At 46.6% G+C, this 20676-nt stretch overlaps 4 protein-coding genes across 4 annotated transcripts; 2 read left to right on the plus strand and 2 right to left on the minus strand.

The window, feature by feature from the left end:
• Positions 1–775: 775 nt before the first annotated feature.
• LOC125950814 (uncharacterized) lies at positions 776–14592 on the plus strand. The gene is made up of 3 exons (XM_049679132.1): positions 776–1060; positions 10556–10753; positions 13592–14592. Exons 1-3 carry the CDS (start codon positions 994–996, stop codon positions 13801–13803), a joined length of 477 nt encoding a protein of 158 aa, XP_049535089.1. The 5' UTR covers positions 776–993; the 3' UTR covers positions 13804–14592.
• Positions 14593–15260: 668 nt separating this feature from the next.
• On the plus strand, positions 15261–16190 carry LOC125950816 (uncharacterized). Its single transcript, XM_049679135.1, has 2 exons — positions 15261–15479; positions 15551–16190. Exons 1-2 carry the CDS (start codon positions 15413–15415, stop codon positions 15937–15939), a joined length of 456 nt encoding a protein of 151 aa, XP_049535092.1. The 5' UTR covers positions 15261–15412; the 3' UTR covers positions 15940–16190.
• Positions 16191–16341: 151 nt separating this feature from the next.
• LOC125950815 (uncharacterized) lies at positions 16342–17317 on the minus strand. The gene is made up of 3 exons (XM_049679133.1): positions 17179–17317; positions 16866–17048; positions 16342–16803 (listed from the first exon to the last, which is right to left on the minus strand). The coding sequence occupies exons 1-3, from the start codon at positions 17225–17227 to the stop codon at positions 16580–16582; spliced, it is 456 nt and encodes a 151-aa protein (XP_049535090.1). The 5' UTR covers positions 17228–17317; the 3' UTR covers positions 16342–16579.
• A 521-nt stretch (positions 17318–17838) lies between these two features.
• LOC125959502 (angiopoietin-related protein 1-like) lies at positions 17839–18767 on the minus strand. The gene has a single exon (XM_049692327.1). It carries the CDS (start codon positions 18765–18767, stop codon positions 17865–17867), a length of 903 nt encoding a protein of 300 aa, XP_049548284.1. The 3' UTR covers positions 17839–17864.
• Between the last annotated feature and the right edge of the window lie 1909 nt (positions 18768–20676).

Below are 20676 nucleotides of genomic sequence, written 5' to 3' on the forward strand. Positions count from 1 at the left end.
GCGTTCAAGATCATCAAACACGGAGGTGATTTGGCGCGGAGCCCAAAACACACACACGCACGCTGGTCTTCTTGGATTCCGACGATGTTGGCGGTCTTCTTTGTTCGCACAAAAGTTGTTGTTCTTTTGTCTTTCTCTAACACTAACCCATTACATCATTCCCTCACCTTTCGCTGCCCCCTTCCCCAGATCACTCGGTGCGTGTGCGTAGAGGGCTTGTTCACGCATCTCCATCCCGTGCTGTTCGTGGACGATCGAAGAAGGAAAAAGCAAACCAAAAATACGATGTACCCCGCAAACGCAAGAATATTGGGCAGCAAAATGGACAAATAGAATCAATAAATGGATTTTGCGTGTTAGCTGCTACGGCACACCCTCTCATGAAGTTCGCTTTGTACGAATTACATTTAACTGCCTATAGTATAATAGTAAAATATACTGAGATGATTTTTGCAAACTTGTCCTCGTTTGCTGCATTTTATAGGTTTGTTTCACATTTACGCATTCTTCGTCATGTCTTTGACCGAGTTGAATATTGTGCGTTTTTTTTTTGCTGTTTCCATTTGTTCCCTTCCCCAATGTTACAACAACGCGCCAAACTTGTTTTCGTCGTGGTTCGTCGGCAACGCGAGCCCCCCTTTACCCAGGGCGCCATAACAACGGTCTTCGGATCGCGGCCGCACTGCGCACGCCGCCACCACCTCCCGCCCCACCACCAACAATCGGCCAGCATCGGCCTGCGTTCGGTTCAACCGATCAACGGTCGAACCGGTTCAGTTTTCAAACTTCGCCCGGACCGCTCGCACGTGTTTCAGTCTCTGTCCGTTCGTGATCCGCCTCTCGTCGTGGAAAGTGGAAACAGTGCGCGCCTTTTCTCGGAAAATCCGCTTCATTCCTTTGTGCATTAGGTGACCATAGCCTTGAGTTTCGAGTGCCGTAGATCAAAGAGTGAAGATTTGAACCAAATCACACCCCACCAATCGCAACAGCATTATGGCGATCAAATTTGTATCAGCGTTTCTGGTTGCGTCTTTCCTGCTGCTGGTTGATTTCCAATCAGGTAAGTTGGTTCCGTCTGGTGTGCAGTGATCATTCGTCGGTCGGTCGTTGTTTTGGGGGTCTCGGAGAGGATGTAAACCCGTAAAAGAGGAAACTCTCACGGTCGGTCGGAGTGTTCGAAATATATGCGTCGTTGACCACGCGTTAGATGTGCCTGAGGTACGCCAGGGTGTGCGTCTTTCGCTCGATGATTCAACGTTGAAGTGGTGATACAAACATTCCGCGGTCACGGCGCAACTTTCGGGTTTCAATCCGACCCGACTCGAGGTGATGGTGATGAAAACACACTTTCGCCTCACAAAATGAATTATGGAGCACTAGCACACACACACTCACACAAGTCGAAAGCTGCTGCTGGTGCGATGGGGGGCCACCTCTAAAATTTGACGATCACGTCTAACGCACCGAACACGCCATACAGTCTATCGATTGTTCTCGATGCTGAGGCTGAGGCTGAGTGATTGTAAAGAATGTATATACCACCCATCCCCTTCGCCGGATATGATTGAACAACTGTCGCGCCCGTCTTTTCGTAGCGAACCAATTTGGCTCGCCGCGAGCTGCCTTCTTTTTTTGGCAACCCCCTCTCTCTTGGTTCAAGAGGCAACGCGCATACATCCCCCCTTTACCACAAGCACTTAGTGCGAGGTGGTTTAGGATCGATGGATCGACTACGAGACGAGAGCGTACTACTCTCGACGAGCATACACACACACTTTGTTGACAGCTCATTAAAGGCGTTTTATTGTGCGTTGTTTGTTTACCATTGGTTGCTTTTGGGACAGCTCCCGACATTTCCAACCTAATTCCAAGGCACACTACAGACACATACACTAAAGTGTTGAAAGAGGTTGCTCTATAAATCGTATTACTCAACCTCTTTTGCGGGTACTTGAGCTGATGCCTGAACACGAAGTACACTAGCAACAGCAACAGCAGCAGCAGCATCACGGGGGGAAGGCAATCAATTAAAAGCGCATCACCCAAACGCGCCCTTTAGGGATCAGTCTGTCTATCTCTTATACCCTCGCTCCACGGGCGATAATGGTGTGGCACGCCTTCCGGCAGAACCACCGAGTGCACTCGCTCGCACACACCAGCAGTAGTGTCAAGGGTCTTATTGTGTTATGCTGCCTGCCTTCCCCCCCGTTTCTACGCTCTCCTCCGGCACAAGCAAAACGCGGATTATGCCGCCGCCCCTGGGAGCATGACATTAATTAACGATAAATTTAATCTATTTCCCGTTGGCGTTACACGCACATTCCACACTACAGACGATCGGGAAGCAAGTGAAGAAGAACGCGCGAGAGGACGACCGTCGATTGTCGAGATTCGGGACAAACATTCTTGTGCCCCCAAGCGCCACTGGATGGATTTCCCGTAAATATGATCGCGAGCATACTCGTGAAGGGAGAGAGAGAGAGACAGTGAGCGGACCTAATGGTCTTGTGGACGAATGTTCAAGAGACGTGCGTCTTTGCGTTTCGGAAGGCATCCGTTATTCATGAATTCAATTAGCTAAAATTCAAGATCAAAAGATCAACCAGGCAGAGAAGCGCTGTGCTAGGACAGTACAGTTGGACGCAAGATGTTTGACGATGAGGCTCGAACTGTGGCCGGTCTCGCGATAAAGTGAACTGAAATATGTAATTTCTCACTTTAGTTCCAGAGCGAAGAAGGCCGTTCCGTGGAACAACACACCGTGGAGAAGTAGTGAAGGGGTGTAGTGGTGGTTGGTTGTAGTAGAGAATGGATTGCCGTACTTGAGCGACACATGCTCCTGCGGTGCATTAATTGCGCCAAGGTGATGCAGTTACGCTCGATCGGTCGTGGGTGTGGTGTTTGTGTCTGTGTATGTCAACGCTGTAAAAACCTGATCACCGCTTCTCCCCCTCTCAATGTAGGGGTTGGCTGGCTAGTTGACAGCTTCCTAAGACCGTTGCCACTAGCAGCGCGTTATTGAATATGGCGGACAAAGTGCTAGATGTCTACTACGAACTGACCGCGTAGAACATGGTTGCTTGCATGCATATTAATAGAAAAATACATTTGTACTCTCCAGTGCAGAAGCAGGTAGAGATCAATATTAATGGCGACTTGGTGTGTGTTGATGCCAGCATTGCTTACCAATAGCCCATGGTCTAGGAGATCGGAACCAAACTGTTTTCCAAACACCACCAGAGGGAGCACCTCATGTATAATGCGACCATGGTTTTAGTTTAAAATCCTTCAAAGACTCTAATCTTAAAGCGCGAAAAGTAACGCCACTAGCTACCGCGGTAGTATCTGATCTCATGTTCTCATATGGCGGTCAACAACGAGTGAGATTTCCACTAGGATTTTCACGCGAACATGCGGCGTATGACGTTGTTTTGTACGGCCTTGGCTCACGAAGGGCCCCACCATCCACAACCCCAGCCGGTTAGATGGTGGGAGGCGCAGGCCCTTGGCCATCATCGTGCCGGGGATGATGATGATGTCACCCCTAATGTGACACACAGCGCACACTACCTGTGACACTCTAAGAGACTTTTTGCCAAGTAATTGGGAAGCATGCAGCAGACCAGAGCAAAGCGTCTCTGCAATTAGGGGCCATTGGTTGGCGTGGTTGGTGGCGCGGATTTACATCTTGAAGTCGCCTTCCGTCTTATCATTGTTATTGTGTCCAGTCAGCGAGTGGGCAGGGGAGGGTGGTAGTGGTAGCATCAAATTGTTGACGGTTAGTTACTTCCGGCTTTTAAACGGTGCTCATCCGAGGCATCCACGGGACACATTATTCGCGTCTTATTCGCGCTAATCTTTGCTGCTCCTGGAGCCGGAGACATACACACAATGGGGTGCCGATTTGGTGGTGGAGCAGTGGCCATTCATTGTGTGTCACCGCATCAAATTGTGTCGCGTCGTCCAATTGTGGAAGATCTTCGACCTTCAAAGACACATACACGAGCGCGCGCGGAACACAAAACAAAAGAAGGTAGTGTGATTAGTGATTATGGGTTGTTTTTTTTTTTGGGGGGGTGGGGGGACTCTCCCTCTTTGCTGCCATATTGTTCGGTACTTACTGGCCAGCGATCACGCTCTGGTCCCCAGTACCTGACGTCTGGCACTGTGGCCGCGGCGTATCCCTAAAGCGATGATGATCGCGACTTAAAAAATGTGCCAACGATTTAACGCATTAACCGCTGTGTTGTTGGTGGCGTGCGTAGCGGCGTGCGTGTGTCCATGAAGGATCCTCCATACGCGTCTCCATTCCGCCGCCAGCCTTGGCGTGGGTGATCTCATCGATTTCGGTAAGGAAACGTGTACGGTGGAAAGAGGAGAAGGGGCGCCGTTTTTTGTGGAATGCGATTGAGATTGCATTAGAGGCGGACACGCGGAGACAGCAGCTGTAGCACCCCTACCGTTCCCTCGAGATCAGCCCCCCCCCTTCGCAACACACCCTTTAAACCTCCACTGCTCCACTCATTATGTATTATGTATGTGGGATGTCACGAGGTGCGATGGTGCTGGTGAACCCCATCTGCAGCCGCTAAACAGGCACCACCTAGAGACACACATGTGGCTAGCGGGAGTTTCCAGGGTCACCACCACCACCACCATCATCGAGCACCACCGACCGTTTGATGAGCGATCGCCCGACCATCGCTATTGTGTCACCGTTCACGACCGTCAAGATCGGGTCAGGTGGCGGCCAGTGAACGCGTGTGATCGTCTGGCTGTGTGTGCGTGTGTCGCACGTGGTATGTAGGACGACTGGAATCGTTCGTCCGCGGAATTTAATCGATTATGAATGGTGGTAGGCCACCGTTTAACGCGGGTGGCCGGTTGCTAGGAATGTAGTCCGTAGTCTCCGTATCAGCACGATCGATGCCAATCAAAACGCAACGATCGGCCAACGATATGATGTGTATGGGTGTACCACGCGGCACCACCGTGCCACCAAATGGCTCCATCCAGCGTTTGCGGAACGTTTTAATCAATCAGAAATGTATCGCGGCAGCACACCACTTTGCGAATGATTTCTCGCTTTTCGGACAGGGTGTGTGTGTGTTTTCCAGGGGGAGAAGGAGGAGGAGGAGGACGTGGGGCCAACGATTGTTATGATGGGGTTTCGATTTCTTCTTCGGGATTCAGGCACGCACGCACGCACTATGCTTCTAGTTCATAGTAGCAACTATGTTTCTAGCGCCACACCTCGAAAGCTGTCCAACACCAGGACGGACCAGCGCCAGGCGCCTGTGGTGCAGAAGGATAGGGATTGGTTAATTTCCCCCTTTTTCCACGCTCCCGTTCGCCGGGACCAGTTCACGTCATCGTTAAGCATGGATTTTTGGCCCCAAACGCCCATGCTAATGGCAGTCGAGTCTTTAACGACGTTTGTGGCCAGTTCGAGCGGAGCGATGTTGTTGGTGGGGTTAGAAAATGCAAAGACGCATGCAACGTCGTTCTGCTCTCCTTCTGGTCGGCCCGTGCGTCCATCCGGTGGAGAAGGGTTGTGTTGTGTGTGTTGCCTTGCTATACTATCCGCGGATCCCATGTTGTCGGTGCGCAGACCGTGTGTTTATATACCCTATCCGTGGTGCCCTATAGCCGGTGGTGACGATAATCGTGGATTTATTGTTAAAATGCTGTTTGTTTGTACACCACCGGTTACAACGGCCGAGAACATCATTCGTCTCTAATGTTCTGTGAAAGCGTACCGCTGTTCGCTGTTGGCTGTTCCTCCTGGTGGTGATGATGATGATGACGATGGCGCCATTTTTCATGTGCATTGTCTGTGTGTTGCACGCAAACCGACGGTAGAGCACACTGTGTGTGAACGATATTAGTTGTGCGTAAACTTTGGTATTTAATGTTGGATTCGATGGTGCGTTCGCCCAGTTTGCCCCAAAATGATAGTTTATGCTCATCACTAACTGCTGCTGGTGCTGCCGCTGGTGGTTCGTGTTGGCTGGAATGGATAGCTAACGAATTATTTTATGCTGCGTTTCATCTTCCCCTAGACATTCGAAATGTGAAATGTTCAAACACCGAGGATGGCGTATAAATATCCAAATGACATAATGGTGTAATGCTCGAAACAGCCCGCCATAGCTGTCGAGTTACATTAAATCATTTGAATTGCTAAGGACACGGGGAGTTCCTGTGTCTGTATGTATGTTTGTTTTTTTGGTGGCCGTTGCCGCGGATTGTTACATCCGTACCACGATCGCATAGCAAATCGCGGCCGTCGCCGGATGATGTGGCCGATGATGAAGCGACCGATAGTGGGTTGTCTTTGTTTATGCGATCAAACTCCATTCGCCCTCGCCCTGCTGGTAACCTTGAACAATCAGTCAATATTTGCTCTACCTTCAAAGCAATACATAAACCCAAGCGAGAAAATGCGATGCTGAGGGATCGATGGACGTTCTTCGAGTGCGCATCACAACCACAGCTTCGTGTTGTAACGTGTGCTGCCTTTCAAGCGGTCACCAACGCGAGGAGGAAGGGCTCTGATTCGTCTCCCCAAGTGTCAGCAGTAGCAGTAGAACTGAAAAGGAATCTACGTCAGCAACGGCAGTAGTTGATGGAAATCAACCCCAACCAACACCCCGGAGAAAGATCGTTGACCATTCGGATTTCTTTAGCGACGCTATGGCTGCCAATATGTGCGTAAAGAATAAACTCAACACACGGGTTGGCACGCAGCACACGTTTTTTTTGTTCACTATGGATAGTGATGATCCTCCTCCCGCACATGCGAGAGTAGTGCGTACAGCGTCAGGATCATCCTCGTGTGTTGTGCCTTGCTGCTCGTTCAAGGTGGCCAAGAAGGCAGATGGTATCGGTGTGTACGTGTGCCTGTGCGTTGGTTTAGTGTGGTTAGGTTGGTTATTTTTAAATCATAATATTTTTAGTCAAACGCAACATCTGTTTTTGCGAAATGGGTGACGCGGTGGCCGCGTGCTATATCCTACCGATGGTGGGGCCACCCTGATCGTGCGGCAGTTTTCGGTGTGAACCTAAATCTTCATCTGCATACAGAGGAGCATCATCGATCGGGGGAGAGTTCGCGGGATCTGTTTGCACTCGTTGTCATAGGAACACCCCGCGAGAAGTCGAGACAAAGCAAATCAGATCGGGGAGAGTAGCGTGTGCGTGCGATGGGCATGGAATGTGTGTCTCCTTCGACCTTTTTTTGTTTCTTTCCTGTGCCTAGCACGTTTGTGGTTTATTTTGTGTAAACGAACAAACATTTTTTTGCATGAATTAATTGGAATATCGTTTATGTAAAATACGGGCCTTACCTAGGATTCCTTGACGTAGATTGTAGCAGTATTTTTTAAATCTTATATTGTTCTATAGAGAATATTATGATAGATTACCTCATAACATTGACTCCCTCAACCAGCACCGTGAGTCATCATTGTACATATTTAATTTTATGACTCAACCATAATTGGAGTTAATATCGGTAATAATCATATGGATGACGAAATACGACCCAGTACCCTGGCACCGCAAACAACAAATCGTGACAGGGAACCGCAATGCGCTCTACGCACTGCAATGGCGTGAAGAGAGCGTTTGTCTTTGGTAGCTGATCGCGACTCAGCAGGTGCGAGATCAATTACTGAAACAATCTCATTAAATCGGTAGCGATGAGTAAGTTGCAGTTAATTGTAATTAGCTTCAACCACATTCTGCCTGCATATGCGTACCGACACGGTAGCCGTGCGCGCGTTGTGTACGATTGCTGCGGATCTATAGACTGAGCACACTCGTTTCACTATCGATCAGCTTTTGAGTCACACCTTCAGCGTCTTGATCAGAAGCCACTCGTGGTCACTTGAGAATGCGTGTACCGTAGTGGCGCGATGTGTGGCAGCAGGAATGTATGTCAAATAGTAATGGCATCGTAGAATTTTAAAGTTCTCCCTCCCCCGATGCGATCGGTGTGGCGCGTTCATTCACAAGGTTAAATGCTGTGGCGGTCCTAGACCACTTGATGATGGCTAGTTGGCTAGTCCGCGCCGCGGTCAGCCGGCCAGCCACCATTCCCATAGTGTATAATAGGTGCATTTAGATGTGATTTATTCTCGGGGAAAACTTTTCCACACAGCGAAGCGCAAGCACCACCCGGTGTGAGAGAAGCGACCGGGACGCGCGGCACAATGTGATGTAAGTCGCACGGCGATCGCTTGCGGCGTAAATTGCGCGCTATACCGCGCTCCGGGTCCCGCCAGCAGTGTCCGGTATAGGGGGAGTAGTACACAGCTGTGTGGCATTGGCAGGCATTTCGATCGCATCGAATACGGTGGTCGGTCGAGTCATCCGGCGGGAAAAGGAGGGCTGTGAAATCTTTAGTTTGTGCCACTTGAAGCTGTTGTGCATCATCTAACTTTTTCGCGATCGCGCTAGATCCATCGCGCATGCATGCCTGCATGCATCATGGGAACAGTGAGGCCATATGGCAGCGCTTACATGACCGGTGCTGCCTCCTATACCGTACCCCCTCCCCTAGCGATGATGATGGCAGTTTGTAGCGATATACTACGAATTACTATCATTTGTCCATCATCCTTCCTCGTGCCTGGCACGGCTCTGTGTTTGATTAATGCTTTTCTAACGTTCCGCTGAAACTGGTGTCCTGTCACAAGTGATGATGGAGGAGTGACGCGAATCAAAGACCGCGAGTACCTAATAAACTTTCTGCTACAATATTGTCCGCAAAGCGGATTGGGTGATTTGGCTGTCAACCCGACGATGGGGGTATCAAGAGGGATACACCTGTGGAGGACGTTTGATTTTGACGAATCTAGTTCTATTCCAACATCATTAGGTTGATTCGTTATGAATAAAAGAGTGTTCCTATCGGGAGCAGTAAACACAAAAATATTCCCGGAAACGCGATGCGATGATTGACAAAACCGTTGTTCGAGGAAGCTTTTGTTGTGGACCACCACCTCCACTACCGTCATCTGGACGGATACTTGGTGCTTCGGCACAAAGCCCAGGTCCAAAATATGTCACCTTCCGAATGGACTGATGGATAACAGTCTCGTATCTCTTGTACATAACGTGCCAGGAACCGCGGAAGTGCTAATGAAGTATTCATAGTAGTTCAATGAACTTTTACTTTCCATCTATGCTCATGGTTGCACATTATGCATGTAAGAGCATAACAATACTTACTCCGAGCTTTATGCCCCTGTCGTTAAGATGATTAATGTTTGAGGTCCGTGTGGAGTTGAAATGTATTAATTGCGTTTACTTAGCGAGAAGCAAGGTTAAGGTTCAAGGTTAGGTCACCTGTACTACCCGTAGCCCAAGAGGCGCGGCTCGGTTTCGGTTGGTTGAACAGTTTATGAGAAGGACAGACGAAGAACCAGGACCTTCTTTGTTATGGGATAATTGATATTCTGCTATCTAGAGAGAAATATAAATGAGTAAACATTGTGATCTCATCTTTCGATTTAATGTTTGTGGTATGATTTAAGTAGTTTGAACGCGTTACAAACACTGTCAATCACAGAATCGTGCGCAGATGCATGGTAGAACTTATACTGATACGCGATCGTCAGCAAGAATGTTCTGAGTGAGTAGCTGTCACGCATGATTTGATGCATGCCAATGAGCTTAATTATCATTTCAAAAGGCCGTTGATGGACTAATTGATGTAAACATACCTCGGCATCTCGTTGGCCGGGTTGGAACTTTGCATCGAAGAAAAATCAAACCAAGAGAAATAAGAATCTCTGGCTCCCTGGTGTGGTACTGATGATACTGCTTCCACCAAGCGCGAAGAGTACTAACGATTTGTTTATGTGAGAAATTGAGGCCAAATAAACGGTTCATTGCGATCATCCCCCCGCGAGCTGCGAGAATTCTGAATGATTATCGCTACCGTGCGCGATCACAGCACGCGATCGCGATCTCGTTGATTTGTATGTTTGACAGGTGAAGCTGCGAAACACGTGGGCAGAGGAGAGAGAGATGGAGAAAAAGAGAAATTTATTTTATTTTGGTCCTCAATCTTTCAAAAAAAGAAAGATAAACGAGAGAGAGAGAGAGCAAAAAGGTAAGAGAAGGTGCTACGTCACACATCCTTGTTCTAAATTCGTGCATTTGCCACTATGTGTCAGCAAGTATTAATTCATCGCTTTGGGAGCGATGGGTGGACATTCGGATGGTGTTGTAGGGTATTAATAGCACTTCCAACTACCATTAGCATTCGCTTTCTTCGCTTCGTCTCGGATGTTCCGGCTGAGCGCTGAAGAGCGACTGCAAAATCGTGGTCTAATTCATAATGACTGATGTAGGCCACGCACCCCGCCACTACGATCATATTCCCACTAATCCAAACGACCGTCTGCGCGCCAGACAAACTGGCCACTTCCTTCCGACCGGTTCGGTGGACCTTCGCTAAATGGACAAACAATTGGGATTTTCAAAAATTGAAAGCCACGGTTCTTAAACGCGATTCTCCTGCTCTATTCTTTTCTAATTACAGTGAATGCGCTGCGATGCTGGCGGTGCTCGTCCGATGCCTCAACGGCGGCCTTCTGTGACGATCCGTTCACGCAGGACATCATCACCGATCAGCAGAGACGGTGGAGCTACGTCGACTGCAGCTACCCGCCGCAGACGTATCCTTTTAATCAGCAGAACCAACCGACGCGCGCCGTCTGCAAGAAGATGAAGCAAATCAGTAAGTATATCCCAGTCACGGCCACGACAACGACGACGACAACCACGAACCATTGACCATCCGACCATCCGACTACCAGTACAAAAACAAGAAAAACAAAATCAATCAGCTAATGTTTCGGTACCATGATGGTTGCGTAGCACGGATTCGTGATTCTCGCCGCAATATGGGGGCGAATCACACAGAAACATGGGAGGCGCTACCACAGCCCAACTGCAAATGGCCCGCGAACATTACGAGCCTGCAAGGATGATAAGTGAGAGCTCTGGTGGTGATGGCAACCTTGGTGGTGGTGTCGCGTGCACCGACATCATGGGTGTGCCCGAAGGATTTATGGCTTAATTTAATTAGCCCGCACGACGCTTTCTGACCCCCCCGGGTACAGTAGATCCGTTTAGATAGTTTTATCGGTTTACATTTAGCAAGTGATTTGACCGACCGAGCCAGTCCAGTCCGGTCGATTGACTTTGCCGTATGTCGTGCTAATTGAGAAACATTTTTCCCGCGTAAAATGATCTGATCTCACGCGGAACTGGTCGATACGGAATACGATTAGGTCGATTGTATTTCGTTTTAACAGTAGAGGGTTCAGTGACACGTTGGTGCTCATCCCTATCTCGAAATGCTAAAGCATGAAACATTTTTTATTAATGGATTCAATTAAAAAGAATGAATTCTGTTTTTTACTCAGCACTTTTGGTGAATTACCAAAAGTTGATTTAAATTCATGTTAACGATTAGCTGCCTTAAGTTGCTTAGCCAAACTTGTCTAGCACCAGCACCTCAACCAACGAGTGACATGTGATGCATTTGAATGAGGGACCACATTTCCAGTAAGGTATTTTCTGTTCATGGCAGCAACATCGTCCCGTGACAATGGTTATCTTGTGGCTCGTCCCATTCCAGTCATGATTGCAAAAAAAAAAGAATGGAGGGAACCAAACACTTCCTCTTCGCCACCGGAACTGCCATAGCTTTCATCGATGTCTTCATTTATCATTCTTCTCTACCCCTCCCTTGGAGGTGCTGTTGGTTTCTCACGCCAGAAGCAACGATTCCATTTAAATGGCCTGTCTTGGCACACCCGGGTAAAGGTACCACAGAGAGGTACCTCCTATCACGCACCACGTTTGATTGGCTCGTAAAAGGGTATAGGATGTCAGACGCCTCCAACTCAATGGGGACCGTGTTCCGTCCATCAACACACCGATAGGGTGAGGAGAAAGCGGGGGTTGCTCTAAACATTATTACCCCCTACGCGGACGACTTCCTTCCGCTACTGTTAGTAGAATCTATCTAGAAGCGCATGTTCCGATGCATCCACGTTACTGGCGGCTTTATCAGAGTTTGGTAGTTCAGTTCAAAGTAGACCTGGGTGTTGTGAGGGTTTTGTTTGGGTTTTTCATACCATTGTGGGTCTGGTAAGCGAGTTCCACACACGCGCGGCTGCACATTAGTTGCACAGCTGCAGCCGTTGTTGGACTGTGTGTCTTAGTATGCACGCGGTGTACTAACCGATGTGCGCGGTTCATTACGCAACTAGCACACGGTGAGGGGTCGGCAGGCGAAGGGCACATTCTCGATCCTCGGGTCTAGGCTAGCCATTGCGCGCCATGCCTCTTGGCTCTGGTATTGACATTGGATAACAGATTTCCCCGTCTGTGTCTGCGATTGCTGGCAGTTCGTACAACCAGCAACACCAAGTACACCCGTCCGCGGCAATGTTGCCGATTCGATGAAATGGAAATAGATCCGAAAGTGAATCGGTGTGATGCGCTGCTGCGGTTACCGTACAACACTCAGTACCACCAGGTTCATGCCTTACTGGTCCAACTATACACGGATCGCGTGTCTCTAGATCGATAGGCAAATACTCACAATCATATGTCACCGGGTGGTGCACGTGGGTCGCATCTCGCTTGTGACTCAGTATGACTTATGGCTACCGACGAGATGAAGACCATTTGTTAACACTCAGCTACACGTGACTGGGGTGTCCGCCGCCAAGGTGGTTACTGGGTGGCATGCAGGGCAACTACTCTGGCATGTGTGTATCAACTGGGTGGGTCTACGACTTTCACGTGCGTGCTAGTCAAATGATTTAGAAGGCTAGAAGTGCCACCAATATGCCATTGTTTCGTTTAATTACTTTCAAGCAATGATCGCATGCTGTGGCCTTAGGGCAAAAAGGACGTTTGCATGAGCACGGGTGTGCAGCAATGTTATGGATTATGGAGTTTTGGAATCGGAAGTGTGATTTTTTGTTTTAAATTATAATTAGCCTTGATAGTTATTGTGTTAACATTAAATTAGATAATAAAGTAACACGACACGCCGGTTCCCTAACTAAAGCATTAAAATTATAGTTTTCCGACATCTCTTTTAACGAATCGCCTTGTCATTATAATTATCGTTACATCTCGAAAAATGAACGTGAACCAACTCAACGATGCACTGCAAAACACTTGTAAATGCATGCGTGCATGGTAACTGTAAATTATCGTAATTTGTAGGGGAGCTATTCCAACTGTTTCAGAAGCGTTCCCGGTAGCCATGGACGATACCCTCGCATGCGATGATGGCCAAGGTCAGGCCATGATACAACAATAGTTGTCGATCATGCTCATATGCTGTTTTGTGTGTTTATATACGCATTTGAATATGAAGTCATGCCAAGCTCATGCCCTTGACCAGACTCTGTACTGTTTATAGTACCACGGAGCAGAACTGCGAACGGACCTAGAATTTTTCATGCGTTACCAAGGGCGGTGGTTGAACATCTGTATCGATGTTGTTATGTGCTATTAATTCTAATCCGTAATTCTTCAATCTTTGCAGTCAACGATCGGGTCGTTGTGTCGCGCTCGTGCGCTTTTGAGGATGTCAACGCACCGCCAAACTCGTGCCTGAACACCCAGACGCCATCCTACATCAAGACGGAGTTCTGCGAAACCTGTACCACCGACGGATGCAATGGAGCAGCAGAGTACGGACCGGCTGCTGTTCTCGTCCTTGTTAGCGCGTTGGTAGCGAAGCTACTAGCCTGGTAATCGGGACCAGAGCCACGGGCTCGGACACCGACGCCGCACCCGTGGGACACTAATGGCAACCAGTGTTATATCGTTCACCAGCACCATTCTCTGCAGTTACACTTTTACGGAATCTCATATGCACCGACACTCACCAGAGCGCAAATCTTTGTCAGCGCTGTAAGCGCCGTAAGCAGGGTCTCAAGTATTTCAGTAAAACGCGAAACAACACAGGTTATTATGAAGGAAGTAAAAAAAATGGAAAATAGAGAACACCACCCCGTCGTAACTGTGGGTGTAGGGAGGCGATGAAATAAAATAAGTTTGATGAATTATTGGTTTCACGATTGAAACACTATAGGATTAGAGTAATGAATTAGTTGCTAAACGAAGGAAGAACATTCAATGTACAAATTACATATCACTAACAGAATAGCGTGCTACAAATAGGGCCAGCTACCAAGAACCATTTCACGCTACAACGTATAGCTTCAAACATTGGTACATCAAACCAGCAGAGTTTAGGCACCAGGCATATCTATCGGGATACAGAAAATACGATGACTACAATTATTTTGGATCCGAGACGCAAATTACACATTGTTGATTATGTTTTGCTAAGGAAGATATTTCCTATTCTATGTAGCAACTCTGTTAATTATGAAGAGACACATAGATTATGTTGGTTTTGCTCTTCCCTGCATATGTTAAACATTTCACATTAAGCAACCGGGTAGGTTCGTGCAGTGCAGTTTTCATAAATGTACATAACGCAAAAATAAAGATCAATAAAGTTCCACCGAGCGTCGAGTCGTCGTTGTTGATCGTTTTTTCATTTATCTGCAAGGACGTTAACTATTCCTTGAAATCTAATTCATGAGAAATTGCATGTGTTGGGTGTACCATGAGAATAAAGCCCATAAAGGGCCATCCGGTTAAAAGGGTGTGGTGGACGTTACCAGCATTTATTTATTAATTAAGGATAAATGCGCCTGATCTGACCAAGATCGCTCGTCGGTTGTAGCGACTGCTAAATAGGTCAGTAAGTATAATAATGCACAGAAAATAGATCAGCCCGTTAATCTTGGTACAACTAAATTAGTACGGAAAGAAATAACGGCTTGACGCATCGGGAAACAATGCGGCTCTCGATCGCCAGCATTATTAAACTAAAAAGTATTGACTGAAATAGATTAGGGTGCATTTTCAGAGCATTATAAATTGCTTCTCTAATTTAAAAGGGCAAATACTCCGTTCGTTCGGAAATCCGTTCGATTTACGAGCAAATTAAAAGGGCGCGGCTCGGCGGCCACTCCCAACGCACTATAACTACCTGTTGATTCACGGCACAAGTATCGGTATGTCTGTTCTCAGTTCAGCTCGTTCAGCCTGTAACAGCATTCCGACTTCGTTTGCAAAGAACAGACATCCCGACATGAGCGTGCTGCATTTCGACTACCCCCCCCGGAATTGACAGCAGCTGCGGAGCGACCACCGTGAATTAAACACCGTGCCTTTTGCGTTTAAAGTTGCTTAGTTTAGCTTTTTTACTAAACTAAGACGATATTTACTAGAACAAAGTTGTGGAAGGTGTTGTGAGGCTGCCTAGAAACATTAAAATAAGTCAACCATGCAATCCAGAAGTGCCTGTTTCGTGGTATTCGGTTTGGTGCTGCTAGCGTTTGGCGTCCAACAGGGTGTGTTTTGTTTGGGAGATCGTTTGAAGATAAAAGTGCCCCGATCTGACGAAGAACGCTTCTCTTTGCAGGCTTTGGTATTAAGTGCTGGGAATGCCGCTCAGATTCCGATCCCAAGTGTGCCGATCCGTTCGACAACAGCACCCTTTCCATCACGGATTGCAAGCAGGTGGAACCGAAAGCACATCTCCCGGGAGCGCAGGCAACGATGTGCCGGAAAATACGCCAAAAGGTGCACGGCGAGTGGCGATACTTCCGTAGCTGTGCCTTTATGGGTGAACCAGGTATCGAAGGAGACGAGCGGTTCTGCCTCATGCGCAGCGGTACCTACAACATCTTCATGGAATACTGTACCTGCAACAGTAAAGATGGATGCAACGCGGGATCGCTTCTTTCGCCAGCCAAATCACTCATAGCTGCTCTAGTTTTAACATTTTCGAGTCTCATATTTCGTAATTGAATCCTGCCATGCCGGAAACAGGAACGTTTCTGGACCAAGTAGTTTTAATCGAGAAGCGCGGAACGTATTTCAAAGTATTGCCTTACAGTCAGGAACGAATCTCTGTCCATGACCGGCAGAGTATAGCATTTGCCGTCTTCACTTAGCAATGAATCATTCCGTCCACTAGCAAAAGTGAATCTCTTATGACTGCTGGATTTTACGCCGCAGCATTTTATATTGCTAACGAAATAAACAACTTTTTCCTATTAATCCTATGTGTAAGTTCAATTCTGTGCCCTTCTTGCTACACAGCATCGGGTTATTTGCAAGCGAGAATGTTAGTTTATAGAGGTGAATGACGCTATTAACTACTTTTATCAACTTTCTACCGGAAGAATAAGATTCCTTAGCCAGTAGTTTTGTATTAAAATTGTTTATTTCCAGTCATCTTTTGTCGCTTAATAGCTATATCGGAGTGAGAAATACTTTCAGATGAGATTACTGCTTGGAATGTCTGGTCGTGCTAAAAGCTACACGAAAAACGGACGAGTTACGTTTCTAATGTTCTAAAATATGAACAACATCTTTGCACGTTGAGTGAAATGGACGGAAACTGTTTGATTGTGGAAAAGGCACTCTGAACGGTCAGCTCTTTGCTTTAAGCAACGAGTTTTCTCGCAATCAGTACAGGTAGAATGGCCGCGAACAGTACAGCGAAAGATGCGGTAATGCTTCCCGGAGCACCGTTACATTCATCGTCGACGCAGTAGCACTCTTCCCAGTACACGCCGTTCTCAAACACACCCCAGTTGCAAACGCCCGTAACTCCCGTTTCGGATACGGACGCACACTGCCTAATGACCTGGCGCCATCGACCATCCCCTGAAAGAAACCGCAACGAACCATGTAATCGTGTCCAACAGTCTAGTTAAAGTTTTACTTACAAATGAATCCACGGGGACTTTGCTGTACCACTTTCATGCAGAACGAACCGGGCATGTGCGACTCATCGCTGTTGCACTCGATCGCGATATTTTGTGATTTGTTGAACGCTTTGTACGCACCGCAGTTATCGGAACCCAGCGGATCGGTTTGCGACGAGCACTGGTAACAGCGAATGGCGAAGGCTAAGGAGGAATTGCAAGGACATCAAGAATGAAATCGAAGTTCCTGTTTCGGTCGAACAAGAGAAAAAGGGAGTGGCCCTTTTTCGTCCGAGTCCGAGTCCGAGAATGTTTTACACTCCCAATTACTTACCACAGCTAAGAACGGACAGCAGCACGAGAGATTTAAGGAGATTCTTCATTGCGGAGTCGAATTACTGAACAAAACAGAGAGAAATTAAAGATGTTGTTGGAAAATGGTAAAAATTTCCCACCATATTTTACTTGCTCGAATAAACTGCTCAAGCTGCTCGAAGATAAAACGATACTTTCCTCTGTGAAACGATAAAAACGAAATTTACCACGAGGCGAAAACGTTAAAAGCGATAATTACCACGGGTCGAAATGGGGCGAATTGTGTGTTTATACTACCCGGGTTCGGGAGTTCACCGGTGGAGAGTTTTTTTAATTTACATTTAGAAATAACTGTGGTTTTTTAGTTCTTAATTTCGGCTTTTTCCTTGAATTTAATGAAATTTTTCACTCACTTCTAGATCACTGCCAGTATTATTGGAAACATTTCTTACTTAGGTTTATTCTTTTTAAGTCATTTTAAACATTAAAGGCAAAAATACCTACATCCTGTAAAACTAATTATTCATCGTTGTCGTCGTCGAGTTCTTTCCGCATCGCGTCTGGATTTTTGTTTCGGATGAATTTTAAGCTGGAGATGAGAAAGACTTTTCTGGATTTTGATTTGGAAAAATGCGTAAATTTTAATCCACTTTGTTTCAATTGGGTATTGGTGGTTGTTCATTCTTTGCACTCTACTATTGAACGCTATTCCAACTCTCGTATCATCATTCTTGAGAAACTCATTCCTTGATATTTTTTGAAATGGCTCCAGTACATCGTTGTTTTTAAGGTAGCATTAATGTAGCGACCATTTAAATTTGCATCGGTGCAAGCCATGTACCACCAGGCACCTTCGCGGTCTTGAGCACAGTTGTTGTACGAGAGATCATTATCCTGGTCCTTGGTTGTGAACATCGCACCATTGTAAAAGGACAATGAATCGCCTGCAGATCCACGATACGATCCGAGATTCTTCAAGACATACTTCTCATTTTCACTGCCTATTTCGAATCCATCGTATTGCGCGTATGCAAAGGTTCCATTAAAGTCCTTCAGTTCGACAATTAACTCATGTGTCCGTCCCTGTGTTATCTGATGGACTTTTTCCAACCCCAACCAAAACTCTTTCTCCAAATCACCAAATCCATCACGAAAATCATTCCAACCTCGGTAAAATTCTAATGAGCCGTCGTACCGATGCTGGATCACAATCCATCCACCGCCAAACTTCTGCTGTTCACAAGACACATTGAATGGTTCACTATCACTCTCCACACGGATCTGATATATCCCTGAGACGTTCGATGCAGCATCTTTGCAGGAGCCAAACGGAGGCTGTTTGGGAATCGGTGTCGATGGTGGCGTTGTTGGTGTAATACATCCGATGTTCGCAGATTGAGTCAACTCGGTAGCTCGATGTTTCTGCAACTCGTCCTCAATCTTTTGTAATCTGTTTTCAATGGCCTCTAACTTCCGCAGTAACAACGATACTCCATCACCTCGAATCTCGTCATCAAGCGTATCGATTGTGCTCTCCGTTGGAGCTGGATCACTTGCTCCAACATATCCGGCCACACAAAACACGATTAAAACAACGCGCAGCTGCATTTCTAGAACGCACCAAATTGGAACACCGAGTTAACTAGGAGGACAAACAACACATAAAATTATGCTTCTGAACTTGCTGGAGGGATGATTTGAAATGATGTTGCAACGAGATCGGGATCGACAGCAAGCATTTCGTGAGCCACAATCGCAGTTGTGCGCTAGCTATTTACGCACCTACTGGCTGATAAGCCAATTGCTATGCTTGGATGGTTCGCTGGATGGTGCTGCGACCGTTTTTTTTGGTTGAAAAGCACTTCCTTTCACTGCTAATCTCAGTTTTTGCTACCAAATGCTGCTCATGAGCGCAACATTACACACTCATGAGGCCTTCGGAAATAGACCAGAAATCTATTTGTAGCACTAAGTTTGAAACACAAAGAATAAAATTTGATAAAAAAAGAGCGATTCGGTTCGATTTTTGGTTACTGGCTTTGGATTTATTGTACAAATATAGTTTACACATTTGCTTATTTCGGGTTTTTATTGTTTTTTTTTTGTATTTCCAACAGTGATCCATAAACTATGGGTTTATACGGCAATATATAATAGGTTTGAGTTTAACTGCTAACACTTTCCCACCGGCTTTACTCTGCTACAACTCTGCTTTTAACGGTCATACTATGAAATAGTTTGGCAAGAATATAGAAAGTCTCCTACGCCCGAAAACGTTCAGTAACGAAGCTGCAACTATCTCATACGCCCCGTGCCCGGTATGCTCTACTCCCTGCACCGTTCGCACTGTCGAGTGCCGCGTCTCGCTCAGGGTCTGAGGTTTGGCGACTATGCTGATCACGCGTTAAGTGTACATCAGGGTTAACTAGCAATAAGTTGGTATGAAAAAAATGGAATTCACGTTCAGTTGTATATCGGCCTATCGGCAAGAGCTGGCTTGTATATGAACAGGTCCTAACAGTTGAGAGTTATTTGTTATAAATATCCATGTATAATTTTGCTCACTTATGCGTTTTCCTTCGTTCCCTAAAAATAGCTTTAAAAATGAACCGTTCGACACACTCAAGGTTAAAATACTGTACCAGGAAATCACACTACAAATATGTTTCGCGTTTTCCCTTATCTGTAGCTTCGCTTATTGAGATTTTAATGCCATTTTTAATATGTTTAGATATTTGGTTTAACTGTTCCATTGCTTCGGAAAACCCACCTTCCCTCCCTTCCTTCCCCCAAAATCAAGGGAAAACTGTTTTGGATGATATTTCGCGATCGGGAATTAAGAACCATGCTTCTACACGCTGTAACAGAACGAAATCCAGATGTGTTAATTGCAACATTTTTCGTTCATGGTAAGGTCCTGTTGAAGGGTAATGACGCGCTTGCCAAGCCAGTCTTGTTGTATCGCGTGGTACTCGAATGAGCTCGGGGTTTAAATTTTAATATTTCCCTTCCCTCTCTCTGAGGCCACTACGTGTCTGTGCTTTCCACAGGGTACTGCTGTCGCTCAGTTGGCTCTCGTTGTATGAAGCTTGTTTGAAAATGGATTACTACAAGAAATCCGTTGTTGAAACTATTTAATTATTGCACGATCAAGGGCAATTCGAAATAAAGAGTCCAACGTAACAAAACTCACTGTGATATTCTTCCTAACCATAATGAAAAAAACGTTTGTTATCTCAGCACGCAAAACAAAAAAGAGACAATGGAAAACCGATTCAAGAAGGAAGAACATACGAAACAAATACATGAACTGTTGGTATCGACATTCCCCTGAAGAGTGCACCGGCACCGGAATGCACCGGTACGCAAACACTTGGAAAGCAGGGACGAATATCAACCGCCGCGTGGGGGCAGAGATGAGATTCGTCTCAACGAAGGGGGGCTCCTGGACCCCTTCATTGATAGCGAGCCTGTTGCAAACCCCTCGGGGCTATCAAGGGTTGCTGCCAGGGTGGGA

Source organism: Anopheles darlingi, chromosome 2 (assembly GCF_943734745.1).
Source record: "Anopheles darlingi chromosome 2, idAnoDarlMG_H_01, whole genome shotgun sequence".
In the NCBI taxonomy this organism is placed as follows: Eukaryota; Metazoa; Arthropoda; class Insecta; order Diptera; family Culicidae; genus Anopheles; species Anopheles darlingi.

What these genes read in the sequence shown, in the direction of transcription:
- LOC125959502 (XM_049692327.1), bottom strand. Translation starts at nt 18,767, where the DNA reads ATGCAGCTGCGCGTTGTTTTAATCGTGTTTTGTGTGGCCGGATATGTT.
- LOC125950816 (XM_049679135.1), top strand. Translation starts at nt 15,413, where the DNA reads ATGCAATCCAGAAGTGCCTGTTTCGTGGTATTCGGTTTGGTGCTGCTA. An exon ending in AGCGTTTGGCGTCCAACAGG is followed by an intron (nt 15,480 to 15,550) that starts GTGTGTTTTGTT and finishes TTCTCTTTGCAG; the next exon opens with GCTTTGGTATTAAGTGCTGG.
- LOC125950815 (XM_049679133.1), bottom strand. Translation starts at nt 17,227, where the DNA reads ATGAAGAATCTCCTTAAATCTCTCGTGCTGCTGTCCGTTCTTAGCTGT. An exon ending in GCTGTCCGTTCTTAGCTGTG is followed by an intron (nt 17,049 to 17,178) that starts GTAAGTAATTGG and finishes ATTCCTCCTTAG; the next exon opens with CCTTCGCCATTCGCTGTTAC. An exon ending in AAGTCCCCGTGGATTCATTT is followed by an intron (nt 16,804 to 16,865) that starts GTAAGTAAAACT and finishes GGTTTCTTTCAG; the next exon opens with GGGATGGTCGATGGCGCCAG.
- LOC125950814 (XM_049679132.1), top strand. Translation starts at nt 994, where the DNA reads ATGGCGATCAAATTTGTATCAGCGTTTCTGGTTGCGTCTTTCCTGCTG. An exon ending in GCTGGTTGATTTCCAATCAG is followed by an intron (nt 1,061 to 10,555) that starts GTAAGTTGGTTC and finishes TTCTAATTACAG; the next exon opens with TGAATGCGCTGCGATGCTGG. An exon ending in CAAGAAGATGAAGCAAATCA is followed by an intron (nt 10,754 to 13,591) that starts GTAAGTATATCC and finishes CAATCTTTGCAG; the next exon opens with TCAACGATCGGGTCGTTGTG.